This window comes from Hoplias malabaricus, chromosome 3, assembly GCF_029633855.1.
Source record: "Hoplias malabaricus isolate fHopMal1 chromosome 3, fHopMal1.hap1, whole genome shotgun sequence".
Classification (NCBI taxonomy): Eukaryota; Metazoa; Chordata; class Actinopteri; order Characiformes; family Erythrinidae; genus Hoplias; species Hoplias malabaricus.
This window is the reverse complement of record NC_089802.1, coordinates 19,505,925-19,529,716: the sequence shown is the minus strand read 5'-3', so window position 1 is coordinate 19,529,716 and position 23,792 is coordinate 19,505,925. Positions and strand designations below refer to the sequence as shown.

Genomic DNA, 23,792 nt, shown 5'->3' with positions numbered 1-23,792 from the left:
GCCTTCCCGGAATCTGTGGGTGCAAGGTGGGAACACACCCTGGATACAGAACACAATCTTAGGATACAGTGATAGTGTTTTGAGTACCAGTGGTTGTAGTCCATGTGCTGGCGGATGAGTGTGTGCGGCTGCACCGTGCCGTAGGCGTCCACTTCTGGCATGTTCATGTCATCGATGAAGTAGATGAGCCTCTTGTTCCCCGGGGGGCCGTAGTTCCTTCCCGCTTTCTTCTCCAAAGGCTTCTCCAAAACAGCTAGAGTAACAACAGAGAAATTGGACAATTAATCCAGCTTTGTTGTTGCTCTAAAACCCACTATGCGCATTTGTTCCTTGTCAATAGATGTTTTGCGTTCCGGCATATGCAAACACAAGCATGCAAACACTAGCTAATGAACTGGCAGACTGCAGTCTCATGAATATAAGATTGCAGTTGGCAGAAGAGTACAAAATATTTATAAAGTGATTACAGCAGCATAAAACAGGAGTAGAAAAGCCCAGTGTCTGAATAGTTATTATACAGCATGTGTAGAGTAGCCCAGCTACTTTTCCTATTCTCTGCCCAGCTGCTATTTTCTGAAGAGTAAAATGCGGTTTGTGATCTGTGGTGTGGAAGAGCAGGGAGCAGAGCGCAGAGGAAGCAGTAGGGACACATGGCTGCGCATGCCGCAAAGTGATGAATATCAAACTCAACAGATTGAAAGGGCAGGGGAGGACAACAGCACAAAGAGCAGCTGATGCCCAGAAAAAACACAAACCCGTTTATATATTTTTTTTTTCCTGGAACCATTTCATTTTGATATAGTAGATGGAAAAATTGCTATTTCTTGTACACAACTGTGCAAACATTTGCACGCATAAAACACACACACACACACACACGTACCCTGCAGCATGGCTGATGTGGTGTAGTAGTTGAAGGGTACATTTTTGATGGTGAATTTGTCAGGGTCCAAGGAAGCCAGTTTGCCCCCCACCAGCACAGATTTGCCCGTGCCAGCATTCCCCACCAGCATGACGGGCCGTCTCCTCTCCAGCAGACGCTCCATGAAGTAGCTCACTCGAATAGTCTCCATGGTGTGAACCAGACATGCCTGCAGAGCAAAGACACTGCTTCAGCCATGAGAAACCACATAATATAATTAGATATTCTGAAAATGAGGATAATTGCTGTGTAAACTAATCACTGAAATATATGGGTCACTTCAAAAACACTTAACAATTAACAAGTAACTCGCAGAGGGTATTGCTGGTGCGTACAAAACAATGCTTTATTTTGCTTTATAAAAACTTTATTTTGATTATTTCCCACTCACAGAAACAAGCTGAAAATCTGAGCTCATTTAATTACAGTGCAGGCTGCAACAAGTCAATAACAGTACAGGCTCCAAGTAGCCAATCACAGTGCACAATTCAACAAGATTTAACAAGGTTCTCAAACCCACCATTTAAATTATTCAATTTTTTTTTTAAGTAGACATTTTATTATAATTTAAATTTGATTATATGATTATGATTGGTGGAACGATGCAAGGGAAAATATCTCTCATATTTAAAAAAATAAATCCAGTCAAGACTAATCAGAATAAATAATCTAACCTGAATATACAGTTCCTTACTTAAAATTGTGACTCAATACACTATTACATTTAAATAGCTATACAATTTAAATGTACAGCAGAGAAAAACAACAAAAACAGCCTTGCGTCTGATGGTTAGATGAAATGCACTGACCTGGAGAGGTATATCGGGATCCATTTCAAACTTAGGCACCATCTTTGACCATGGTTCAAACTTTTTAGTCTCTGGGTCGATGTAGTAGTCGAACACAGTGCCTTGAGAAGGGAACTTGATGGTTTTGAACTCAGTAACCCACCACTTACTGAACTCCACTCTGTAATCCACCAGCTGCAGAGAAAAGAAAAACAAACACACATCTGAAAAATACAGATCTGGATGCTGTGTTTGGACTTTTATTGCCATGAAATGATATATGTTTAATAAGCGTCAAGAAGCACACGGTTTAGCTGCCACTGAAAGGAACGAATGAGGGAAATTAAATCCCATCTGTGGTATTGTCTTAAACAGTGGCTAAATGGCTTTGCGCTTGTGTTTGAATAGGATGCAGATACAGATGCTGAATACCTGATCTTGGAATAGAGCCCCTCCAAAGGCCCAGATGGCAGCAAAGACAAAGTAGAGCTCATAGAGTTCTTTATTGCAGTCTGGGGGAGTGTGCTCTGGGGTCAGTAGGCACTCCAGGAGGTGGCACAGCATCTGGACCATACTCTGCTCTGGGATGGGGATGATCTTCTTGAATCTGGAGAAGAATGAAGCCAGCTGTGTGATATGACCACTGAGAATAGGTTGTCATGGTTGGACTGATCAGCAGGAAATGGCAATCGTGACAAACTGTGCTCTAACTCCAGAGTATTTACAATGGAATCCAAAAGTCTGGGCACACAAGGTCAAAAGATATTGCTATATAAGTGAAAAAAGTCCACATATTCTACAGGGAACACACTTAAATGTGATGCCAGAGGATGTTTCCGCACCATTTGCTAGCTTTCTGGTACGTTTGAGCACTGGAAAGAACTCAGGTGTTAGTACATAGGCCTAGCTCAGTAAACAGGGGAAAAAAAAACTTGTCTCTGTCTGAAATGGCTCAGGCTTTCTCTCTGTGCGCCGCTGGCTGAGCCATGATAAACAGCATCTAGAAACAATTCGACAGTGGAGAGACCTCAGAACATTGAAAGGCATTGAAAAGAGATGAGCATGTTGCTCTATTTCCACTTCATAGGTGGGTAATATTGACTTACATTTGTAATTACAGATTACTTACAAATGACTTTGTGTGGTTATTCATAGAGACGAGTTCATCTTCAACCATGAACAAGTCAAAGTTAGTTTCTTACTCAAACATACAGTTCCACTTTAAATGATCAGGAGCTTCTGAAAGAACACAAACATGGGTAGTTCTGTAGAATCTTCTATGCTGCCTTTAACCATGACAGCTTAGTCTAAATTTTAGTGCAAAATGACTATTTGTTTGTTTAACAGATATATTTAACTCTTCAAATATAGACTGAAGACCATCTCTTTCCATCTTTCAGCACACATTGGAATGCCTCACGTTGCATTTGTGCTACACCTTATATCTCAATATTTAGCTTAACTTTGATAACAAAGCATGCCATTTGACCAGGAGTGCCCAAACCTTTGCATACAGCTCTATGCCCAAGACTGGAAAGCAAATTTAAACTTCATCTGACAGTGAGATCTCTTGCCATTACCTTGATCTCAGAGTATCCAGACACGGAGGGAGGTACTTGTCAAACAAGATGGTCAGATTGGCTTTCTCTGACTGTATCTCTCTCCTGTCAATCCAGCTCGATACTGGTGGGTTCCAGCCTAAATCCGCAGGGTTGATGTATAATATGCCTGTTTTACAAATAACTTGGGATTATACACTATACAGTTTCCAGCCAGGTTTTACAATTAGTCGCATCCACTGCAGTTCATTTCCACAGAAAAGTATTAAATTAAATGAAAGGCTCTGGAGCAGCTAAACATAAGCTTTGATGTTTACCATGCTCAATACCAAATGAAGGCCAGAGGGGTATAAAGCCACCCAGTACTTCCTGTAGAACAGAAGAATTGTGTTCTGTGAAGCAATGGATCTATACAATACCTCCAATGAGTTAGGGCTGCATTTGCATCCAACCTTACTTCACTAATATCCTTGAGGCACAATGCACTCACAGGAGTGCTCTCAACAACATCACAAAAAACAACATAAAAAAAAAAAGTACAGTTCAGCTGTATTTTTTGAAAATAATTTGAAATTCAGCTGAATTATAGTACTTTTTAGTGTTGTTCCAGAAAGTTTTAAAATGTCAACATAATAAGATAAATAAATTGTGCAATAGTAATATATATATGCAAATTATCAAAAATATTCTATATAGTAGTGAAAAAAGCTAAATGACTTGACTTGTTGGAGTTGCAATCAAATATACTAATAAAATAAAATAAATAAAATAACATAAACCCTCTATTGCAGATTAGCAAATTTTTAAGCAAAATTTACAAACTTTCTGCTGTTTGAATTAAACCAATCAAACAAAAACCATGTAACAACAAATGCAGTTTCTATAAACTGTACACAAAACTGCACTTTTAATGACTACTGCAGGCTCAGAATTATTCAACCCCTTCACACAAGGGGTTGTCTTTAGATGGTAGAAGAGATCCTTTTTTTTTGTTGATGATGATCTGCTAACGTGATGCAAGACACCAACTTCTGATAGTGTTCCGTAGGAATCTTAGCACATTGCTCATGAGCAATGGCTTCCAGTTCACTAATATTCTCAGGTCTGCATGCTGCAACAGTTTTCTCCGAAGCCCACCAAAGGATTTCCATTGATTTCAAGTAAGGCAAATGTGATGAAACTAAGCCTTTGTGGCCTTTGATGTTACGCTTGGAATTATTACCCTGTCGTTTCCGATGACACACAAACTTCAGCTTACTCAGAGAAGTCATGACATTTTCTCCTAGGATTTCCTGAATCCATCTTGCTCTAAACACTGATGGTTTCCAGTGCCAGAGGAAGCAAAGCAGCCCCAGACCATCACCGAGTCACCACCATGGCTTTACTGTACCCAGGGTATGCTTCATTCCTCCTCCTCCAGACATGCCGCTGATCCATAGACCTGAAAAGTTCCAGTTTTGTTTCATTGCCCTCAGAATATTTCTGACATTTCTTGTGCTTTTGAGCCAGTAGGAGTGTACATTTATGAAGATCTATAGCATTTAGTATGAGCCTTACTGTGCAAACTGAAACCTGAAGTGCCTGCTGCCAGGCTGCCAAGTCTTGATCTCTTCTCTTAACATTTTGTACAGCTCTCTTGAATTAGTCATATTTGTTATCATCATCATCATCATTTTCTTTTCCGCTTCTCCATTTCAGGGTCGCGGTAGTCATATTTGTAACATGCAAATAAACATCACAGTCAATAAACCCCTGGCTATTCCAGTTATTTGATGTGTGATCTAAAGCACACCTGATGCAACTAATGAAGTCCTTGATTAGTTGCATCAGCTGTGTTTGAGACAACACCTGATTTGCAAACCTGTGCTCTTGAATAATTCTGAGACTGCAGTAGTCATTGGAAGGGACATTTAGGGTTGAATTTGTAGAAACCTGTTATTATATTTAGTTGTGTGAGCTATTTAAATCATTCTTGCATTTGCTAACAAATCTCATGTGTGATAGAATAATGAATAATTTTGATTGGCAAATGTAGAACAGTTTTCCAAATATTTTTTATGACCCATAAGCTAAATGTTGTCCATCACTGAAAGACCCATTTAGAGTCATTATAAGATTATAAGGGAATATTGCCTTGGCTAAAGCTATCCTTTATCCTTACAGATGAAATGAGAGTTTTTTTTTTGCTGTGTGTGAGAGAGAGAGCGAGAGAGAGAGAGAGAGATTTCTGACCAGCTCTGGAGACAGTAGCAGGGGTGGCTGTGCGGAGGTGGCTAATCTCAAACACCAGCCTCATCGTGGGGTTCAGAGGAATTCTCTCATTACTGGCCAGAGTCAGCACCTGCAGTATTTGACACCAAGGCACACACATGTACAATCAGTACACAGGGGATTTTGATATAGTGAAAGTTGGGAAAAATCAATAAAACAAAGCATGCAGACTGTAAAAAGCAGTTGGCTAATTACACTCTTTTACATTATACTGTAAGGAAACTTTGCAAGAAATAGGACTGAGTTCCAGCAGTTTAAATGTACTTCAATGAACTGTAATGCAAAGACTTAGAGCTGTACCTTGTTATCGTCCATTACAGTGTTCAAAGACTCAATCCACATTGGATCAATATCGCCATCCAGCACAATCCACTTGGGCCCGGCATGGCTGATGTTGGCCAACTCACGCATGATATTAGAAAACAGGCCTGAAATGAAATCCTGTTCTCAGTGTCATGCTGCAAAAGAGTGGGTGACTGGAGAGCTGAAAAACAAGGTTTAAAGGGGCCATACTCTACTTTTTTTTTGTAAGAAGTTGGTCACCTTGCACTACCCTTGTCCAAAACCATGACTCAAAATTTACTACAAACTCTTAATTTAACAGAATTCCCTGAAAGGCAGAGCAGTAGGTAGGTATTTTTCAGACCTCTGGATCTATGAATCAGTAATGTGCAAAATTCACAGAACGCCATTTATTTACTTTTCAGGCAAAACAACAATTAAAGGAACACTACATTTTATATTTTAGAATTACAGCTTTGTAATTCTGTAAATGGGAGAACAGATCCTCTGTCATTGCTACCCTAGGCTCAGCACTGGAGACACTGCATTATGTACTATGAAACAGCACTACTCATTTCCGTACAGTGCTTTAAAAACTAATTACACAGGGAGCCCCAGGAGCTAAATCTCAAACATTACCTACTGTTCCTTTATGTAGATGTTTATAAAATTATTCTGAGACTTTATTTTAAAAGTCTTTTTTTCTCTGTATCTTGTCATTTTTAATCTCAATTTTGCTTGTTTTTCCTTTTTCTACACTCACTGTCCATTCTCTCAGCTCCACTGACCATACAGGACCACTTTGTAGTTCTACAATTACAGACTGTAGTTCATGGACCCCCTGGGGACCACCACAGAGCACGTGCGATTTGGCTGGTGGATCATTCTCAGTTCTGCAGTGACACTGACGTGGTGTAGCAACAGATGAGCTACTGCAGTGCTGAGAATGACTCACCACCCAAACCAAACCTGCTCTGTGGTGGTCCTGTGGGGGTCCTGACCACTGAAGAACAGGGTGAACAGGGGTTAATAATGTATGAGGGGGATTAGGAGATGGACTACACTATGTAATTGTAATTAAAGTGCATTTGTTCCAGTCTTTTCTCAAAGACTTAATAATTCATTGCTGATGACTGAGTTTTAGATCTGTGGCCAGAAAAACTGAACCAAGAATTGTAAAGATATGTATGTGTGTGTGTGTGTGAGTGGGAGAGAGAGAGAGAAGCTAAAAGGTCACTGGTGTTGCTCTTAAAATAAATGTGGTTGTTGTCTGATGCTAGACAAAGGACAAACTGTTCTTTTGATCTGAAATTACAGAAATACTATGTCTATTAACCGCAAAATGCTGCATGTTTGCTTCAGCCAAAAACAGCTAATTTAACTGTTTCCCTGATATTTTCCACTTAAATAACTCTGCTTTAAACACACTACTATAACAACACTACTTAGCACTTTAGTAAAGGGCCTTCAAATCTGCTGCCTGTGTTCTGGGGATGTAATGCGATATGGAAATATGTTCGCAGATATGTTAAATTCAATCATTTCTTTTATGCAGCTTCCTAATATGAACAGCGGGGACTTGATTAACAGCATTTACATAGTATATCACACATGTCTGGGTTCACTTTTTGGACTCACCATCTTTCCACTCCCGTGTGGCAGGGTTAATGATGCCGAACAGCTCATCATTGGTGACGGCTTTAGGGTTGAGGTCGGCCCACACTGGCCTGCGCTTCGTGTTCTGGTAGGTTTTGTAGAGGGACTTCAGGACCTGAGACTTTCCAGTGCCGGCGTTGCCCACCACAAACACAGAGTGCCGTACAGCCAGCAGCTCCTCCAGCTGCACCACCTGAGGAGAGAGAGAAATTAGGTAACACAGCACCACCACAAACAGCTTCACCGAGCTTTGTTTCTAAGCATACAAATCCCTCACAACCTGGCAACCACTGATTTCCCATTCAGGGGGTTTTGAAGGTACTACTTCAAGATTAAAACGCCCCATCTGTAAAAGGCTTTTCTTCCTCGCAGTGTCTTGTTTTCTCCTCATTCTCTTTCTTCTTCTTTTCATTCAGAGCCTTTCTGTGCTTGTTTTTATGTGTGCGTGTGTGTGTGTGTGTGTGTATATATAGAAGATATATTTCACTATAAACAAAACTCTCATTCTCATTCAAAACTCCATCTAAACTTACTGCTGTGACAGCTACTGAGCTGAAGATTAAGCAGCAAATCATATAAAAAATCAGATTACAATTGGCCTTTTCTGTCTCCTTTGAGATAAAAAAAAATTTCATATTTTCTAAAATTCTCTATGTTTATTCTATAAAAAGACCTATTTATATATCATCACTGGCCTTTAAAAAATGATCTCACTTTTTGTGAAATTTTAGTTTATCTCTTTTGAACATAGCAGTAGTCCTTCACAATGTATGAACATTTCATGATGAATGGCCAATATAAATGCTCTAAAATGACTTGGAATAAAATCTTTTTACAATGAGTACTGCACAGGTATAGATTTGTTCATAAATTATACAAAAGTTGTAAATAATCCAAAGACCTAAAAATACAATAAAATCCAGTTTTATTGGCTGGGCAATTAATAAACAAATTATGAAAATCGACATTCAGAACTTCTAATCTACATAATCTTGTATATATCGATTATTTTATTCTGTTGTGTCCCCACCTAAATGGCCAGGCTGACCAAGCGACTCGAGCAGCACGTACCAAAGAAAAACATAGCATCTATGGTTTGGACGTGCGAAAAGAAGTCAAATGTAAACACTGAGAGAAAACAGTTTCAGCGACCAAGGCACAATCACACATCAAATATAACCTGTGCTCAAAAAACAAGAGAGGAACAAGCTCCCAGCAAGAAATAATATCCCAGCTTTAATACTGGATCATATTTACAGTACAAGACTCATCACTGAACAATAAGGGTCAAAAATACAAAACCAAAAATATTCGTCATTAATCGTAATTGTAGTAAAATGTACAATTAATCGCGATACTGATTTGTGCTCATATCGCCCAGCACTAGTTGTAACCTTCAGAACATACATTGAAAATTAAAATCAAAGCTGGGAGTCAAGACTGAGTTAATGGCATCAATTCAGCTGAATACAAAGGTACATAATGTCAGAAGTATGGAGCACTGGAGCATTTTGTTCAATGTGAGTGAGAAAGAGAGAATGTGATAATGTATCTGGGAGTGAGTGAGTTAATGTGTGAGTAAATGAATGTGTTCATATGTGAGTGAGCAAGTTAATATGTTACTGTGTGTGTGCATGAGTGTGAGCCAGTTCTATTTTTGCATCTAAAAATTGTAAGTGCTATGAAAAATAAACCAAGTGAAGACAATCCCTTAACAGTTCTGGAGATTTCTCAGATTTCTTTCTAGGAGTGTATGTATTTGTTTTAAATGTGCCACTTGCTTTTACATTAGTCTGTGGACGTTGCTCTGGTCTACGTTGGCGTGGGGAAATAAGGGAAAGGGGCAGAAGAGAATATAAGGATAGGATTGTATATGAAGACTAATAGAGAAATATCCTCGGGACCATGTGGGTAAAAGTCAATTTCAAGAACTTAATTGGCTGCTGGTAGCAGCTCAAGCTTAAAACAGAATTAACAACAGAGCTCCAAACAACCTAGCAAACTATTTTCCCCATGTCAGAGAGACACAATTACAACACAGTTACAACCAAGTATGGCTGGTGTTAGCAAAGTTAGATTTAATATAATTACAGATAAGAAAATGCATTGATATTTTAAGAGAATGGAACAGTATTCCTATTGAATTATGGTTAATACTGAGATAATGAGTTTTTCCTCTTTTTGTTGAAGTATAGGAACACCTTCTACTGTTCTGGGAAGGAACAAGAACTAATGTTGAATGATTAGATTCAGATCACTTACAAAGAGAAAATGTCTTCAAATCCAGACCTTGGGTTCAGGTTCCAAGCTGAGATTTTAAAATGACTATAAATAGCTGTAACTTCTAAAGTACCTGAGTAACAAGGTTTATGCTTCATTCCATTTACTTTGTAAGTTGGATGTCATAAAGTCACAGCCAGTCTGGCTGCTTTCCAGTTAAACATAATAATATGCCCTAGGATTTCATTGTTAGCTTGTCCGAGGTTAGCATTGTTAGCGCTAACAGTTGATAACAGCATATTATGTAATACTTTACACATTCAAACACAATAAAAACACACCCACATATAGCAGTTTGAAAGGTGCTGTGTCTATGACTGATTTAAAAAGACATAAATAGATAGAAGCTCTAATAAACTGTATGACACAGTTTATGAACTTTAACACACTGCAGATGTGCAGGTAGCCATCTTGGATCTCCTGGTTGTTCAAGTAGGAAATCCAAATTGTGGGGTTGTTCCAGTTGAAACTGCATATTTGGAACTCGGAAAAAAAAATCCGACATCCAAGTTCAAAGAGAATACAGCAATAGTGTCATTGTAAAATCTCAGCCTGGAACTTGAACCAAACATTCAGATTTGAAAACGTTAACTCCAGAGAATGCAGCTCCACTGTCCACTTGTTTGAGCCTTCTTGAGCAAACACTTGGCATTGAGCATGGTGACCGCTCATGTGTGGCAGCATCAGTGTAACAGGAATAGATCTTAATGGGAAGCCTGTTCATTTGTATTCCATACTTACATAAAAGAAGACAGTAAGATGCTAAGAAAGTTCAGTGTGCCATTTAGTTGAGAATATATGAGTGCTCAGAGTCAGCCAAGTGTGGAGTGAGGTTTGTTTGCTAGTGCTTGGCATCTGTGTTGAGATGAGGAAGCACAGACAGGGGCAGCTGAACACTACATGATAAGGACATTTCTGGAGCATGGTGAAAACCAGAATCCACCCCTCCGAGAGAACAAGAGCGAAAGAGAGAGAATGAATGGAAAGACAAAGAGAGAGTGACAGAGAACACAAAAAGTAGATAGTGAGAGAGAGAGAGAGAGGGGGAGAGAGAGAGAATAGGGAATACATATTTATAAAATACATATTTATTAGCTCTAATTTTTGTAATAAAAAAGATAAAATGAAGGCAAGAAGGGGAAAGCCAAAGAGAAAATATTATTGAACTTGATAAAGTCATGCCAATAAAGAAGCTATCAGCTAAACAGAGAAAGATAGAGAAAGAAATAGACAGTGAAACAAAGAGAGAAGAGGGAAGTTGGAATGTAAAGAGTGAGAAGAAGAGAGAAAAATGAACATTGTAGTTGATGCAGTCGTGGCAATAAAGAACGAAAAAAAAGAGAGAGAGAGAGAGACATACAGAAAGAGAGGGAGAGACAGAGAAGAAATATAAATCAGCGTGAGAGAGTGAGAGATAGAGTGCGAGAGTGAGAAAGAAAGAGAAAGATGGCACGGTGGATCAATGGCATTGATGCTGCTCCCTGTGGGGCTGCTTCGCTGTCTCGGAGGGCTGTGTGATTGTGACTGTGATGTGATGGGTGATGTGTATCAACGTTTAACCCCAGAATCCCCCCCGCCTCCCGCCCCAACCTTCATTTACTCCGCACCACTAGTCAGGCACACACTCCTCAGGGCCAATCAGAGGATGTTCCTGGCTTCAGGGTTCAGTCTGTCGAAGAGGATGAATGCCATTGACCCTGTGGGCAGGAGTCAGATGCCTTCGTGTCTGCACTGCCGGCATGGCAGGGGTTAAAGACCTTGGTGGGCTCTCAGCCCCCCGCTGATGGAGTGCTGTTATGCTGTTTGGGTGGCTCTTTGACCTGTGTGAGATTGCACTTATTTCCCCAGGCTCTGGAGAGAGGGAGAGAAAGAGAGAGAGACATACACCCAGAGAGAGAGAGAGAGAGAGAGAGAGAGAGAGAGAGAAAGGAAGAGACAGAGAAAGGATATATATCCAAGGCTGGGCCTAATGCTGGAAATTAGAGCTCAGCCTGGGGCACCTGAGGCGCTATTACACTGTAATTCCTGCTTCTCCTTATATTTGTCCAATATATCCAGTTCCAGACTCCTATGACACTAATGTCTATTTGCCTCAAACACAAACAGCAGCTTTATGGCTCTAAAAAGGAAGGCAATGTTGGGGAAGAGAGGCTAGAGAAAGAAGAGACGTGAAACAGAAGTGTGATTGTAGCATCAATCATGGCCCATGGCTATCTTTCTGCCTGTGACATTGTGACATTTTGAGCCCCTCTGAACCACCCACCAGGGAGAGCTGCTCTGTAGCACCTGTCAATCGCATCAGCTGCTGCAAGATGAAGCAGACAGGGCTTACAAGACGAAGGCTTATATTTACGGTACCGTGCGCAAGTCAGAGACCACCCTTGCTTTACATCATTTCCAGTCAAAACAACCACAATATAAAACCTGAATTTATAGCATAACATTGCATAATAAATAACCCACTTGCATAAATAAGGGGGGGGGGGGGGTCTTAAAGCAGCGTTTCTCAAAGTGTGGGGTGCATGGAACCTGAAGAAACGAGCATTTCTATTAATGAGCCTGTCTTTATTAATGCTTTTCTGTTTTGCCTATGAAGCTTACTCAGTAAAAAGCACCCACTCACAATGGATTCATTAACAGCCCTTAACCATACAAAAGGAACATTAGAACAGGAGACCTGAAAAACGTAGCTTACCTGGAACCAAAATATGCTTTTATTAGAAAACTTTTATTTTGAAAATGCGCCACCAATATTAATGCATTATGGCTGCAAGTCAAACACAGGGTGGGTCTTCTTTCAGCCTTCATTAAGGCACCTGTTCAAATATAAAGCTGCCCAAACTGCACACTGCTGCACTGAATTTTATATATATATATATATATATATATATATGTGTGTGTGTGTGTGTGTGTGTATATATATATATATATATATATATATATATATATATATATATATATATATGTATGTATGTATGTATGTATGTATGTGTGTATGTGTATGCTCATTTTTGCACAGATTGAAAAGTGGGAAACTGGAGCACAGTTTAATTAGTAGAAAATAATATTTTCTGTATTTGTGAATGTTTGAACATTGATGTTAATGTTTTATCTGGTGTTATAATGTTATAAGCTACTGATTTAGAGATAGATGATGTTGCTTCAATAAATTAGTAAATTGTAAACTTGCATGTGTATTTTATTATCATATTTTAGTGGGATGATATGGTTCAGGTGTGGCGAGGAAATTCACCCTCTTCTGGGGAATGACAGAAAAAGTTTGAGAACCACTGTCTTAAAGGTAGTATTTCCACCTTAAAATTACAGATTCAGAATTATTTACATGCACTTAATAATCCATTCTTTATTGGATTTGTGCAGTTATCTGACTATTCAAGTCTAAATATCAGATTATGAAATTGGTTTTAGAGAGCTGGATTTTAGCGCAGTTACCTGTCTGACACATTCTGAAGTTCTCTCACCATTCTGTACCTGTAAAAATTCATCAAGTAACACTCGCTCCACCCAGTTCTTACAATGAACATGCATCCAGCAGCTTGGGACACTGTCTGTAATGGATGCTGGGTCCAAGAACAGACAACAGCAGTTTAGAGAAAGCTGTGAGAAGAGCAGGACTGCGTAAAATTAAAAATCATTAGAAAATGTGATTCATGTTCACAGGTAAAGTGGGTCCATATTTACCAAAAAACAGGAAGTTTATGTCACATCTTTTTGTAATATTACTGGCTATTGCAAAGCAGAAATCTGAGTATTGCTGGACTCAAGTAAACTCCCAGTTTCTGAATTTTCCCAGTATCTGATTTCCCAAGTGCATGAAAATGCATTTATAGCATTACTCACAAAATCTGATGTTGTGCGGTTGTTGGATTATTATTAAGGGCATGTAAACGCACTCATTGTGATGCTCCATTGACCAATAATAGTGTGATTAGAGCCATTGTTATTGCTACTCCTGCCTCAGCACAGCAGAAAGTGCACTATGTAATTTTTCAGGAGGGTAGGAACCCCCCTACTGATATCAGGACAGTGCTGTAAAAGTGAATTACTCTCTGTGAATGTAAAACATCAATCCTTACCTAGTGTTCCTTTAATATATAGAGAAAACTGTACCCCCAACAACCATACAGGACCTGGCAGGTAGGGCAGTTTACTTTGGGTTCAGATTTATGAACAAGATTACATGTTCTGCTTGTTATGATCCATGTAATCAACTTCTGAGAACAAACTTTAAAATTGCCCTGCATATGTCTGGCCTTTTAAAAGCAGTGGAGGCTTTATAAAGGCAAAAGGTTGTTTGGTGGAAGTTTCATATTAATATACTACCAATAAGTTTTTTGTTGGTTTCTTTTCCTCCAAGGAAAATACATGGTTAATTTGTATTCATTTTTTGTGTTTAGAACTATATGAATAGTACAGTAGAAATTGTTTCTTGCTTTGTGGAATTAATTCCGGAGACAATTTGGGTGTTACAACCTTGCTTTTTGTACTGGTCTGACAGACCATGAGGCAGTACAGGGTCAGGGCTTGACTTCAGTGTATGAGATCTATAGTAACCTCACGTGAATGATAAATGATGTCAATTTGAAGGAAAAAACAGACCTCGCAAACTACACGTACGACACGGGAAACTAATGGACTTTGAGAAACTTTATAATCTGGAAAGTGTCATTGAAACTGTGAGAGTGAGCTGATGTGCGTTTGCAGCCCTCCCGCTGGTGAGGTAATCTGCAGAATAAAGTTCCATTCTCATTCTTAAAGCAAATTGGATTTTGATGATTTGTCCGTGATTAAATTTCTCCTTCAACAGTAGACACACACTGAAAACATGGCACTGATAAAATGGGATAAATTGTGCCACCTTATAGCTTTAGTTTGAGCCTTGCCCACTAACCAGCCACTTGTGCATTTCTGGTGAGCTGGGTAGCTTGCATAAAGCAGGCTGTGCTAACTCTATTGTGAGGTCTGCTGGGGTGACACCCTATGTGAGCAGCCGAAAGCAGAACAACTTTAATATGTGCCCATTTCTAACACTTTAAATTAAACTCTCACAGCTTGTATAACCGCAATAGAAAAGCATAGTCAAAAAATGCACATGAGCCTCCAGCAATGGCTGCCGTTTTTTTTTTTTTTTGTGATTGAGCTTCATAACTTCATTCAGTATTTTTTTGCCAAAGCTAGTCAGTATCCACTTACTTTTTAATAAAGTTACACCATCTCAACATATTGAGATACACTGAATTACTGGGAGGCCTGAGATAGTAAGAGGCACAGGGTATGTGCAATAAAAAAGTTTTAAATGGTTCAGCTCAATGCAGACACTATTCAGCTCAGTGAACAGCAACATTTGTTGATAATACAAACTTGTATCTGAGAGAGCAAAGTTGAGTGACTTGTTCTGGACTAAGAAAAATCACACACATTTAGAGGATGAAGCCGCTATCTGTCAACTGAAGAGTCTTTGGAGTGTTTACATCTCTTTTCAACTTCGCTTTGGTTGGATTTTATTCAAACATGGCACTAAACTCGCATCTATGGTAGGCTACTGGGCTTGTGTCCCATCCCTGTCCCCGTCCCAATCTCCACACTTCATCCTGGTGCACACTTAGCCACACCATTGTCACATGTCCTTTGAGTATCTTTCTGTGTCCCCTACTTGTTATTCCTTTTGAGTGCTTGTCTTCATGTGTTTGCTCTCTGTGTTCCATTTTCTCATCTATATCATCTATGTTTTTCATTAAAACCAACTCTACATTTGCATACACTTTCTTTTGTGCATCCAGCACTACTCTTGGATGAGTTGGAGTGGCGTTCCTGATCCAGAACCAAACATCCAACATGGGTACCTTGCTAACACATTAGTGCCTGAATAAAAGGAACAAGGAATCTGTAGCAGTTCTTACCTTCAGTACAAAGTTGTCTTCAGCCTGTAGCTTCAGGTCCAGTACTGACTGCTTGACAAACTTCTCAAAGTCCAGATCTCTTTTACGGGGGACGTCCAGTGCAGGGAACAGATCTACGATCAGTCCCATGAAGACCGGCATGTCATCTGTCACAATCTTAGGCACGTTAAAATCTCGCAGAGCCCTCATCAGCACCTGATCTTCCGGCCTTTCCGGGTCACCTCTCTTCAGGGAGCCGGCCACCACCAGCACAGACTTTATAGCCCGCAGACCCCAGTCATAGTGGTCCTAAAATATGAGTGTCAGAAGAAAGAAACTTGAGGATGGTATTTAAATAAGTCAATCTTCTATTATGCCACAACTATTTATCTTATGTATTCATTCATTCATTCATTCATTTGTCCATTTTCGTAACAGCTTCATTGAGGCAGGGACATATCCTCGACCAGGGCACCAGTCCATCACAGGGCATCACGCATTCAAACATTCACACACTAGGGCTGTGCATCGTATCGTGTGCAATAACATTACAATACCAATATCAATATTGTGATGACTGTGATATTCTGACTTGTTTACGTAATGACGTTGTCAGGATCGCGGGGACTGACCTAGGTGGACACACTTGCTAAAACACAGTGACTAATTTAATTTACAACACAAGATAACAATACAGAGACAGACTAAGATAACTAGACAGAAATACTTAATGAAAGACTGAGACAGAGAGAGGGAGGCACGGTGGTGCAGCAGGCCTGGAGGTTGTGGGTTCGATTCCCGCTCAGGGTGACTGTCTGTGAGGAGTTGGTGTGTTCTCCCCGTGTCCGCGTGGGTTTCCTCTGGGTGCTCCGGTTTCCTCCCACAGTCCAAGAAAAATACATTGGTAGGTGGATTGGCGACTCAAAAGTGTCCGTAGGTGTGAGTGTGTGAGTGAATGTGTGTGTGTGTCTGTGTTGCCCTGTGAAGGACTGGCGCCCCCTACAGGGTGTATTCCCGCCTTGCGCCCAATGATTCCAGGTAGGCTCTGGACCCACCACGACCCTGAACTGTATAAGCGGTTACAGATAATGAATGAATGAATGAGACTTGGACTGGGAACAGGACTGACAGGGAACTGGACAAACAAACCTAGACAGATAGTGCTAAAAAGAGATCTAAACAGAGAGAGCTTAAACAGACTAAACCTAGACATAGAGATAGAAAGACAAACCTGGACAGGGAGAACTAAACAGGCAAGTAAAGCTAAACAGACTAAACTTGGACACAGACAGACATGAGACAAGAGAGATACAAAGACTGACTTGGGGGCATGAAAGGCAGACAGACCAGAGAGCACAAAACAAAGGTGGAATGTCCAACCTATTAAAGGACGCAGCTAGCACAGACAGTTATTTTCGGAGGCTAGGAGAAGTCCAAACGTCCATAATTCAGGCTATAGTCGCGTCTAGGACTTCAGAGGAGCCGTATTATGGACAGAGAGACTGCTCCAGCATGAGACGAAGGAGCCAACGAAAGCAGTGTGCTGGAGTCTCCCCCTCGCTGGAGGATTACCCCCTCAGGTCCGGGGAAATTTTTTGGGGGGAGGTTGAGGGTAGGGGCTGTTGGCCTTAAACCTCAGGACTTGGGAGGTGAGGCTAACAGGGGCAATCCATGGTTGAAGAAATCCCTCAAGAGTGTGCCCATCAGTCCCCCTAAACCCTCAACAGCTCCAGCACGTGTTCTGCGAGCAGCACTGGAACTGCGGTGTCGTCCTTGGAAGCAGGGCCCCCTGCCTCTGTGGACGTCACTGCAGGGCCCCCTGCTTCCAAGGACGACACCGCAGTTCCTCCTGACCCTGCGGAAGTCATTGCAAGTATCAATGCCTATATGGATGCCTTTCGAAGGCAACACCTCGCCTCTGTTCCCGAGATGGCGGCCAAGCGAGCCGCTTCTGTTCCTGCAAAGGCAGCCAAGCCGGACGCTTCTGTTCCCGTGCTGGCAGTGTCCCCCGCTCTTGTCCCTGTGAAGACGGCATCCGCCGCTCCTTTTCCCGTGGTGAAAGCGGCAAACCTAGCCGCTTCTGCACCTGTGACTGTGGCTTCGGCTACCTCAGTTCGTGTCCTCAGGTCGGACCCAAGGACTTCGGGGCCAATCCCTAGAGCTGTGGCCAGGCTGGCTTTTTGGACAGCCCCACAGACTTTTGCCAGTCCTGGGCACCCCTCAATTGTTTTGGTTCCCCTGTCTGTCCCTGTCCTGGTTCCTGTTTCTCTCCACGTTTGCTTGTCTGTCTTGTCTGTTTCTCAATTTGATTCACATCCCTGGTCTGTCTGTTTCTTCCATGTGATTTGTGAGTTGTTTGGTTTGTCTATTTGTATTACTCTGTTTAGTTCTGTGTTCTAGTTTAGCTCTGTGTTCTAGTTTAGCCTCTGTGGCTCTCTCTGTCTGTTTAGCTCTCTCTGTCCAGTTCCCTGTTTGTCCAGTTCTCTCTTTCTGTCCATGTCTCTCTGTCTAGGTCATTCTTTCAAAGTCGCTCTCTGTCTAGGTCTTTCTTTATCTAAGATTCCTGTCATGTTGTCCTAGTTTGTCTATCTGTTTTGTTATCTTTTGTTTAATAAAAGTCACTGTGTTTTAGCGTGTCCACCTTTTTATTGGTCCAATCACCATAAAATATTCACACAATGTGAATGTCAGCTGCTGTGATCAAATGAGGTAGTAAAGTATCCACAATCCAAAAAATGGAGATGCATGTTGTCATTGGACAGTGTCGATATTCAGTAAAGGAACTACTGCACAATTAGACAAGGAGCTATTTTAAATTTAAATATGAAACTAAGTGTAACTAAAATAAAGATCTGTGCAGACTTAAAACTTGGTAAAAGGTAAAATGTAAATTAAACACAACTGTAATTTATCCTGGAACTACAAAGGTATAGCAAACTCAGTTATCTTGAAACTTCTGAAAGTCAACCCTCTGAAATACGAGAGGGTTAAACCTACCACTAGGTTTTGTCCATCTCAAGGGTTTAAAACTTTCATATCATAAAATGGCAGCCTCTTTGGAAAGTGTTGCTTGGAGCCTGGGTGTAATAAGACATAATACTGTAAATCTTGCAATATATTGCTTCATAACTATTTGTTGTATCATACAGAAGTGGAGATCGTTTTGCTTGGAAAATATTTGGGTGTTTCATAATAGTGCAGTCAAAAGCAGTAGGCCATAACTGCCACAACAGCCAAATGTTTCTGCTGCAGCTGTCAAATTACGGCCTGTTTAGAAAATGGAAAGAGGTAGAAAAGACCATTAGACGAAACACTATGCTCTAAAGGATAATGTTTCAACAATTAGAACTGCTTGGTGGTATCTCTCTGTCTCTGTCTATTAAAACACCCGCTATTAAGATTTGGGCTGACCCAGAAGGTTGTAATTCCTGTCTACAAGCACCTTGCAGTCTGTATAGTTTGTTATGGTAGGCTGTAAGTATGGTGCATGCTTGAATGTGCTTCACCTGTTTGGAAAGAAGCTCTTTGCAGAGCTGGTAGAGAGTGATGAATTTCCTGGCCAGCAGTCTGGCCTCGATAAAGCCCTCTGCTACCAGCATGATCTCACAGATCAGCTCAAAGTCTGGCACCACCATGGCACAGGGCCTGTGGAAGAGAGACTAGAGATGAAAAATGCCTAGAGCACACATCTGTGCAAAACAGATGAAAACATTACAGTTACAGCAGTGATACCTGGTCCTGGAACACTCATGCCCTGTGTATAATATTATTGAAATGGCTGTCATTATCAATTACATTAAGAACTGGGTAATCTACTGATTATTTTCAATATTAATAGACATTCCATCCCATGTACTACGTGAAAACAGGAGCAGGGCCTTTCAGGCTCTGGTTCGTACTCTAAGAGAGACAGCAGTTTAACCTAAGGTCTCACTGGGGATACATATAGATGTATCCCATTAAAATCTGCCATCAGAGGAGAGCAATGCTGGGCAGTTAATGGATCACAATCATAAGAGCTGCATCATGATATGGACCTTAATCACATAATTTAAATCACAGTATCTGCTCAATATATTTGTTTGCGTGTGTCACAAAAGTAATTAACAGAGAAGAGGAGTTTAAATGGCTATCACAGCCCACTATTAAAAAAAAAAGGTGCTTCAAAGGTTTATTTGAGTAACACCATAGAAGATCCACTTTTTGTTCTATAAAGAACCTTGTTAAAAAGATGTGTGAGGACTTCACTTGATGTAAAGTTTTTTTTTTTACCAATTTAAAAGTTATTACCAAAAACATTTATGGAACTAAAGTGCACTTTTATTTTTAAGGTTGTAGCTCAAGGATATGCACCTCCTCCAGAGTATCTATTTTAAACCTATGTTCCCACAACAACTCCAAAATTTTATATCTATTTTCCAAATCTGGTACGTTTTCACTGCATGGAACCTTTAAGACTCTGCTGGACTATAAGACTTATCTTGGAACCAGGTAAGTTTTCAGTCCCAGCTCGCTCGGGGTTCCAACCATGCCATGTAGGTACTAAATGTTGATTGCTAAACCCTGCAGTGTACTGACTGGCCAGAGAGACATGTCAATCATCATGAAAAAAAAATCAACCCAAGTATCTATTCCATTTTCCGGACAAGCCCGGTCCGTGCAGCAAGTGACTGTTACCACTGTCACGCGTCGATAACCCACTGTGCACTGTGAAACTGTCTCAAGTCATGGTACTCCATGGCATTGTGCCATTACATACCAGTCTGTCTCAAGACACTTTCATTGTGGCACATGCAACACACTCTTTGTTCTGGGTTAATTACAGCGTGTAGACTTTTACAGTGACCTTTATACAACTATTACTGAGAAAACTGGGAAAAGCTGTGTTTGGGTAATATCCTTAATGTGCTTGTGAATTCCTCTGCTGAAACAATGTAGTCATTTTATTACTTGTTTCAATCAAATTATCTTCCCACTGGAGCACCACTGGAAGAGGTTGGTGGGTGGGGTCTTTTTCAATCATTTTCAACTCCAGCCAATCATATACTAGTTGTTTATAATTTTCCACTGCAGCCACTCATCTGAACAGTTCTTCTAAATGAAGGCAGTAACTGTGCTGCTACTGGCCAGAGTCTAGTGGGACAATTTATGAATTGCTAAGGACCATCAGGACAGGGACACTGCACATTATATTTATCTGTTGAGTGTTTGATGTTTATAATCATGTAACTTCAAGTTCACCCCCAGGTGGAAAACCCATGCACTAGCTAAAACAAAGAGTTTTAGATCTGGTCAGCTGTCGCTTTGCTTGCAGGACAGAACCTCCACACTAAAGACTGAAAAATGGAGTACAGAAGATGAGCTGCAAATCTTTGTAAGTCGAATAAAAAGGTGAATATCATTATGCATACTGTTTAAAATGTCTACTTTTACTAACAATATTTTATGTAGTGACATTTGCTTAATTATATAATTGAGTTTTCATCACTGTCTTTTACATTTTACTGTGTTTCACACTCACACAGTTCAGGAGATCTTGTTTATGAGCTGATATATTGGACCAAGAATGTTAGATGGTATGTGCAGGTATCCCAGAACCAGAGTAAAACCACTGTGTGCAGATAGTGTAGTCATGTAGTTGTAAATGCAATTCCTTATAAAAGGTTTCAGAACAAAGAACTTTGCCCAATCACCTTGACTATCTTCAGACAAACCCTCCACTCACCGAAAAAGTGCTTTTAGATTCTCTGGCAGCTCCGTTCTGCCAGCGTAGCCTGGATTCATGGTGATGAATATTCCCACTGAAGGGAATAAGTTCACCTCCTCACCCATGAAGTTAAAGCTCTTCTTCTTGTCTCGAATGGCATCCTGGATGCTCTTCACCTGATTATAACAGAAACTTAATTCAGTTGCCTTAGTATCAATTAAAGCCTGGATTTACATGTCGGAGTAGTTTGCTTTTTTTATTTACTGGAATAAGTCGATGGAATAATAACTGAGAAGAGCAAGAAACTTGGAAATATTTATATCAACTCTGATCAGATATCTAAGCATAAGGCAATACATTTTGGGTGGAGCCATGGTCTAAAGGGTAGAAAGGTGAGCTTGGGACTGAAGGGTCACTGGATTGATACACTTGACTGTATCAATAATACAGTATCATTGAGGTATAATTGCACATGATGCGATTATTGCACAGCCCGAGAAGACACACCCACTTTTCAGGACAATATTCAGTTTGGGTGAAATTTTAGTACAAAACAATTATTACAAAAAGTAAAGATGCCAAATATTTTTCTTTTGCTAGGTGTAGTGTTAATTAGCTAGGTTTTTCATTATGAATTTCCATAGTATAGTGGGTTCAACGTCTGTGTATGTGTACGTGTGTGTGTATGCTGTCCTATAGTTGCACGATTTTGTTGTACTTTTGTGCAATGGCAAGGAAAAAAAAAATATTGTGACATGGCTGTTTAACACTCTGATAAAACAACCCGGGCCAGGAGAAGTATAACCTTTTTTCTTTTGCCGTTATGGATTTATTCATTCTTGACATGTGATGAGAGTCTGTTGTGAAATTGGCTGAGAAGTGATTCACTCTGCGCTGAAGCGCAAGACCCAGCATAGGAAAGCTCTTACTTATCTTTTTGTTATAGTTTCACCAAAGTAATTACTTCACTCTGACACTGTGTGCATGAAGTAATTTGATCTGCTCTGTCATCACAGAGCTTATAGTTACTGTGTTAATGATGAAATACAATTTATCATGCTGCTCTACTATTCATGGAAGAAAATCAGAGTGCTTAGGTTTAATTAAGCATTGGTCAGAGTGTAACTGAGGCAGCGGTGTGACAAACAAGGGAGAGCAGGCAGCCCATAGCCATCTGCACAACCTCTTCAACTGTGACGTCTCGAGACCCACATGTGGGGGTAGGGGGGTTGTTTGATCCCAGGCAGTTGTGGCAAATTTGACTGCAAGTCGCTTGAATATTCAATGATGGGGCTATCAGATCTGAAAATAAGGTCCCTGTAATATATTCCACCTGCGCTGCAGTGTTTGCGAAGCAGCTTGATGTTTGCTAAACACAAAATTATGCAGAGTTACCAGCCCTCGCAGCACTGCAGACGTGTTTGAGCTCATGGAGGCGGCAGATAAACACTGATATTATAGCTCTAGGAATGCATCACTATGGCATGCAGCTGATTTAAGGAGATGCAAAGCTTAAGTTTAGGTCCAAATCCTGGCGAAGTGAGTTTACATTTTATCTTATGGGCAAACAACTCAGCTCAAACCAGGCTGAGCTGGAAGGCTTGCAGAAAAGTCAACTACATGGAGATCAGAGGATAGACGGCAGACTGCTTTGGAGGAATCTGGTTTCCTCAAGCAATTTAGTTCTGAATTCGTAAAAAAAGGAGAGAAGTGTGAGCTAAATAGAGGCAGTTCCCAACAATCTCTTGACTATTAGCATTTAAGAGGAAAACAAAGCGCTCCATATTTTGGAGCCCATTTAGCAACAGTGCACTGGCTCCCGTGGTAATTGGCAGTGGCGGGCTAATTTGTCTCAATATTGATATGTCTGCAGTTCCTTCTGTTTGCCTTTTGCCTAAGCGGATGGAAAATTGATTCTATCTGGCTTTTTTTTCTCCAGGATAGAACTTCAATGGTGTGCATCCTCCCACCACGCCTGCTGTTGGGCCTAAATGACGCCTGCCAGACGCCCGCCACTTTGTGTCTCGAGCTCACGGGAAGTGATGTCTGAAGAGAAAGACTACTCTGATGTTCTTACTGTCGGTGAATTGTTCTTTACTGGCTTTTTTTTCACTGAGTGTTCTGAAAAAGAAAAGGAAGCGGCGATTCATTATTCATCACAGTGCTGAAACACCCATTCACTTCTCTGACATTTCCAGTATTTGGAGAAAGGGATTGAGAGAGAGAGAGAGAGTGAGAGAGAGGTGGTTAAAGAAAGGCTTCTTCTCTTTCATGCACAGCTATCTGTGAGTCACCAGCTCTAGGGATGCACCATTAAACCTGTTCAGCTCTATGGAGGCACAATGGTGCGCCTCGGATAAATGCGAGCTTGCTCATTATCGCGCTCGTCATTGTCAGCTTAACCATCAACGCGGGGAAGTTATGCAC

The 23,792-nt window shown here is 40.6% G+C and overlaps 1 protein-coding gene across 1 annotated transcript in view; it reads right to left on the bottom strand.

The window, feature by feature from the left end:
* dnah9 (dynein, axonemal, heavy chain 9) overlaps positions 1 to 23,792 on the bottom strand; it is a 166,469-nt gene that overhangs the window by 82,808 nt on the left and 59,869 nt on the right. The window contains exons 30-40 of the mRNA XM_066665380.1: positions 21,384 to 21,541; positions 19,165 to 19,303; positions 15,680 to 15,967; positions 7,461 to 7,671; positions 5,841 to 5,968; positions 5,502 to 5,610; positions 3,291 to 3,438; positions 2,143 to 2,317; positions 1,732 to 1,905; positions 884 to 1,091; positions 88 to 253 (exon numbers count right to left, since the gene is read on the bottom strand). Coding sequence (XP_066521477.1) covers positions 88 to 253; positions 884 to 1,091; positions 1,732 to 1,905; positions 2,143 to 2,317; positions 3,291 to 3,438; positions 5,502 to 5,610; positions 5,841 to 5,968; positions 7,461 to 7,671; positions 15,680 to 15,967; positions 19,165 to 19,303; positions 21,384 to 21,541 — 1,904 coding nt within the window. The remainder of the gene's footprint in view (positions 1 to 87; positions 254 to 883; positions 1,092 to 1,731; positions 1,906 to 2,142; positions 2,318 to 3,290; positions 3,439 to 5,501; positions 5,611 to 5,840; positions 5,969 to 7,460; positions 7,672 to 15,679; positions 15,968 to 19,164; positions 19,304 to 21,383; positions 21,542 to 23,792) is intronic.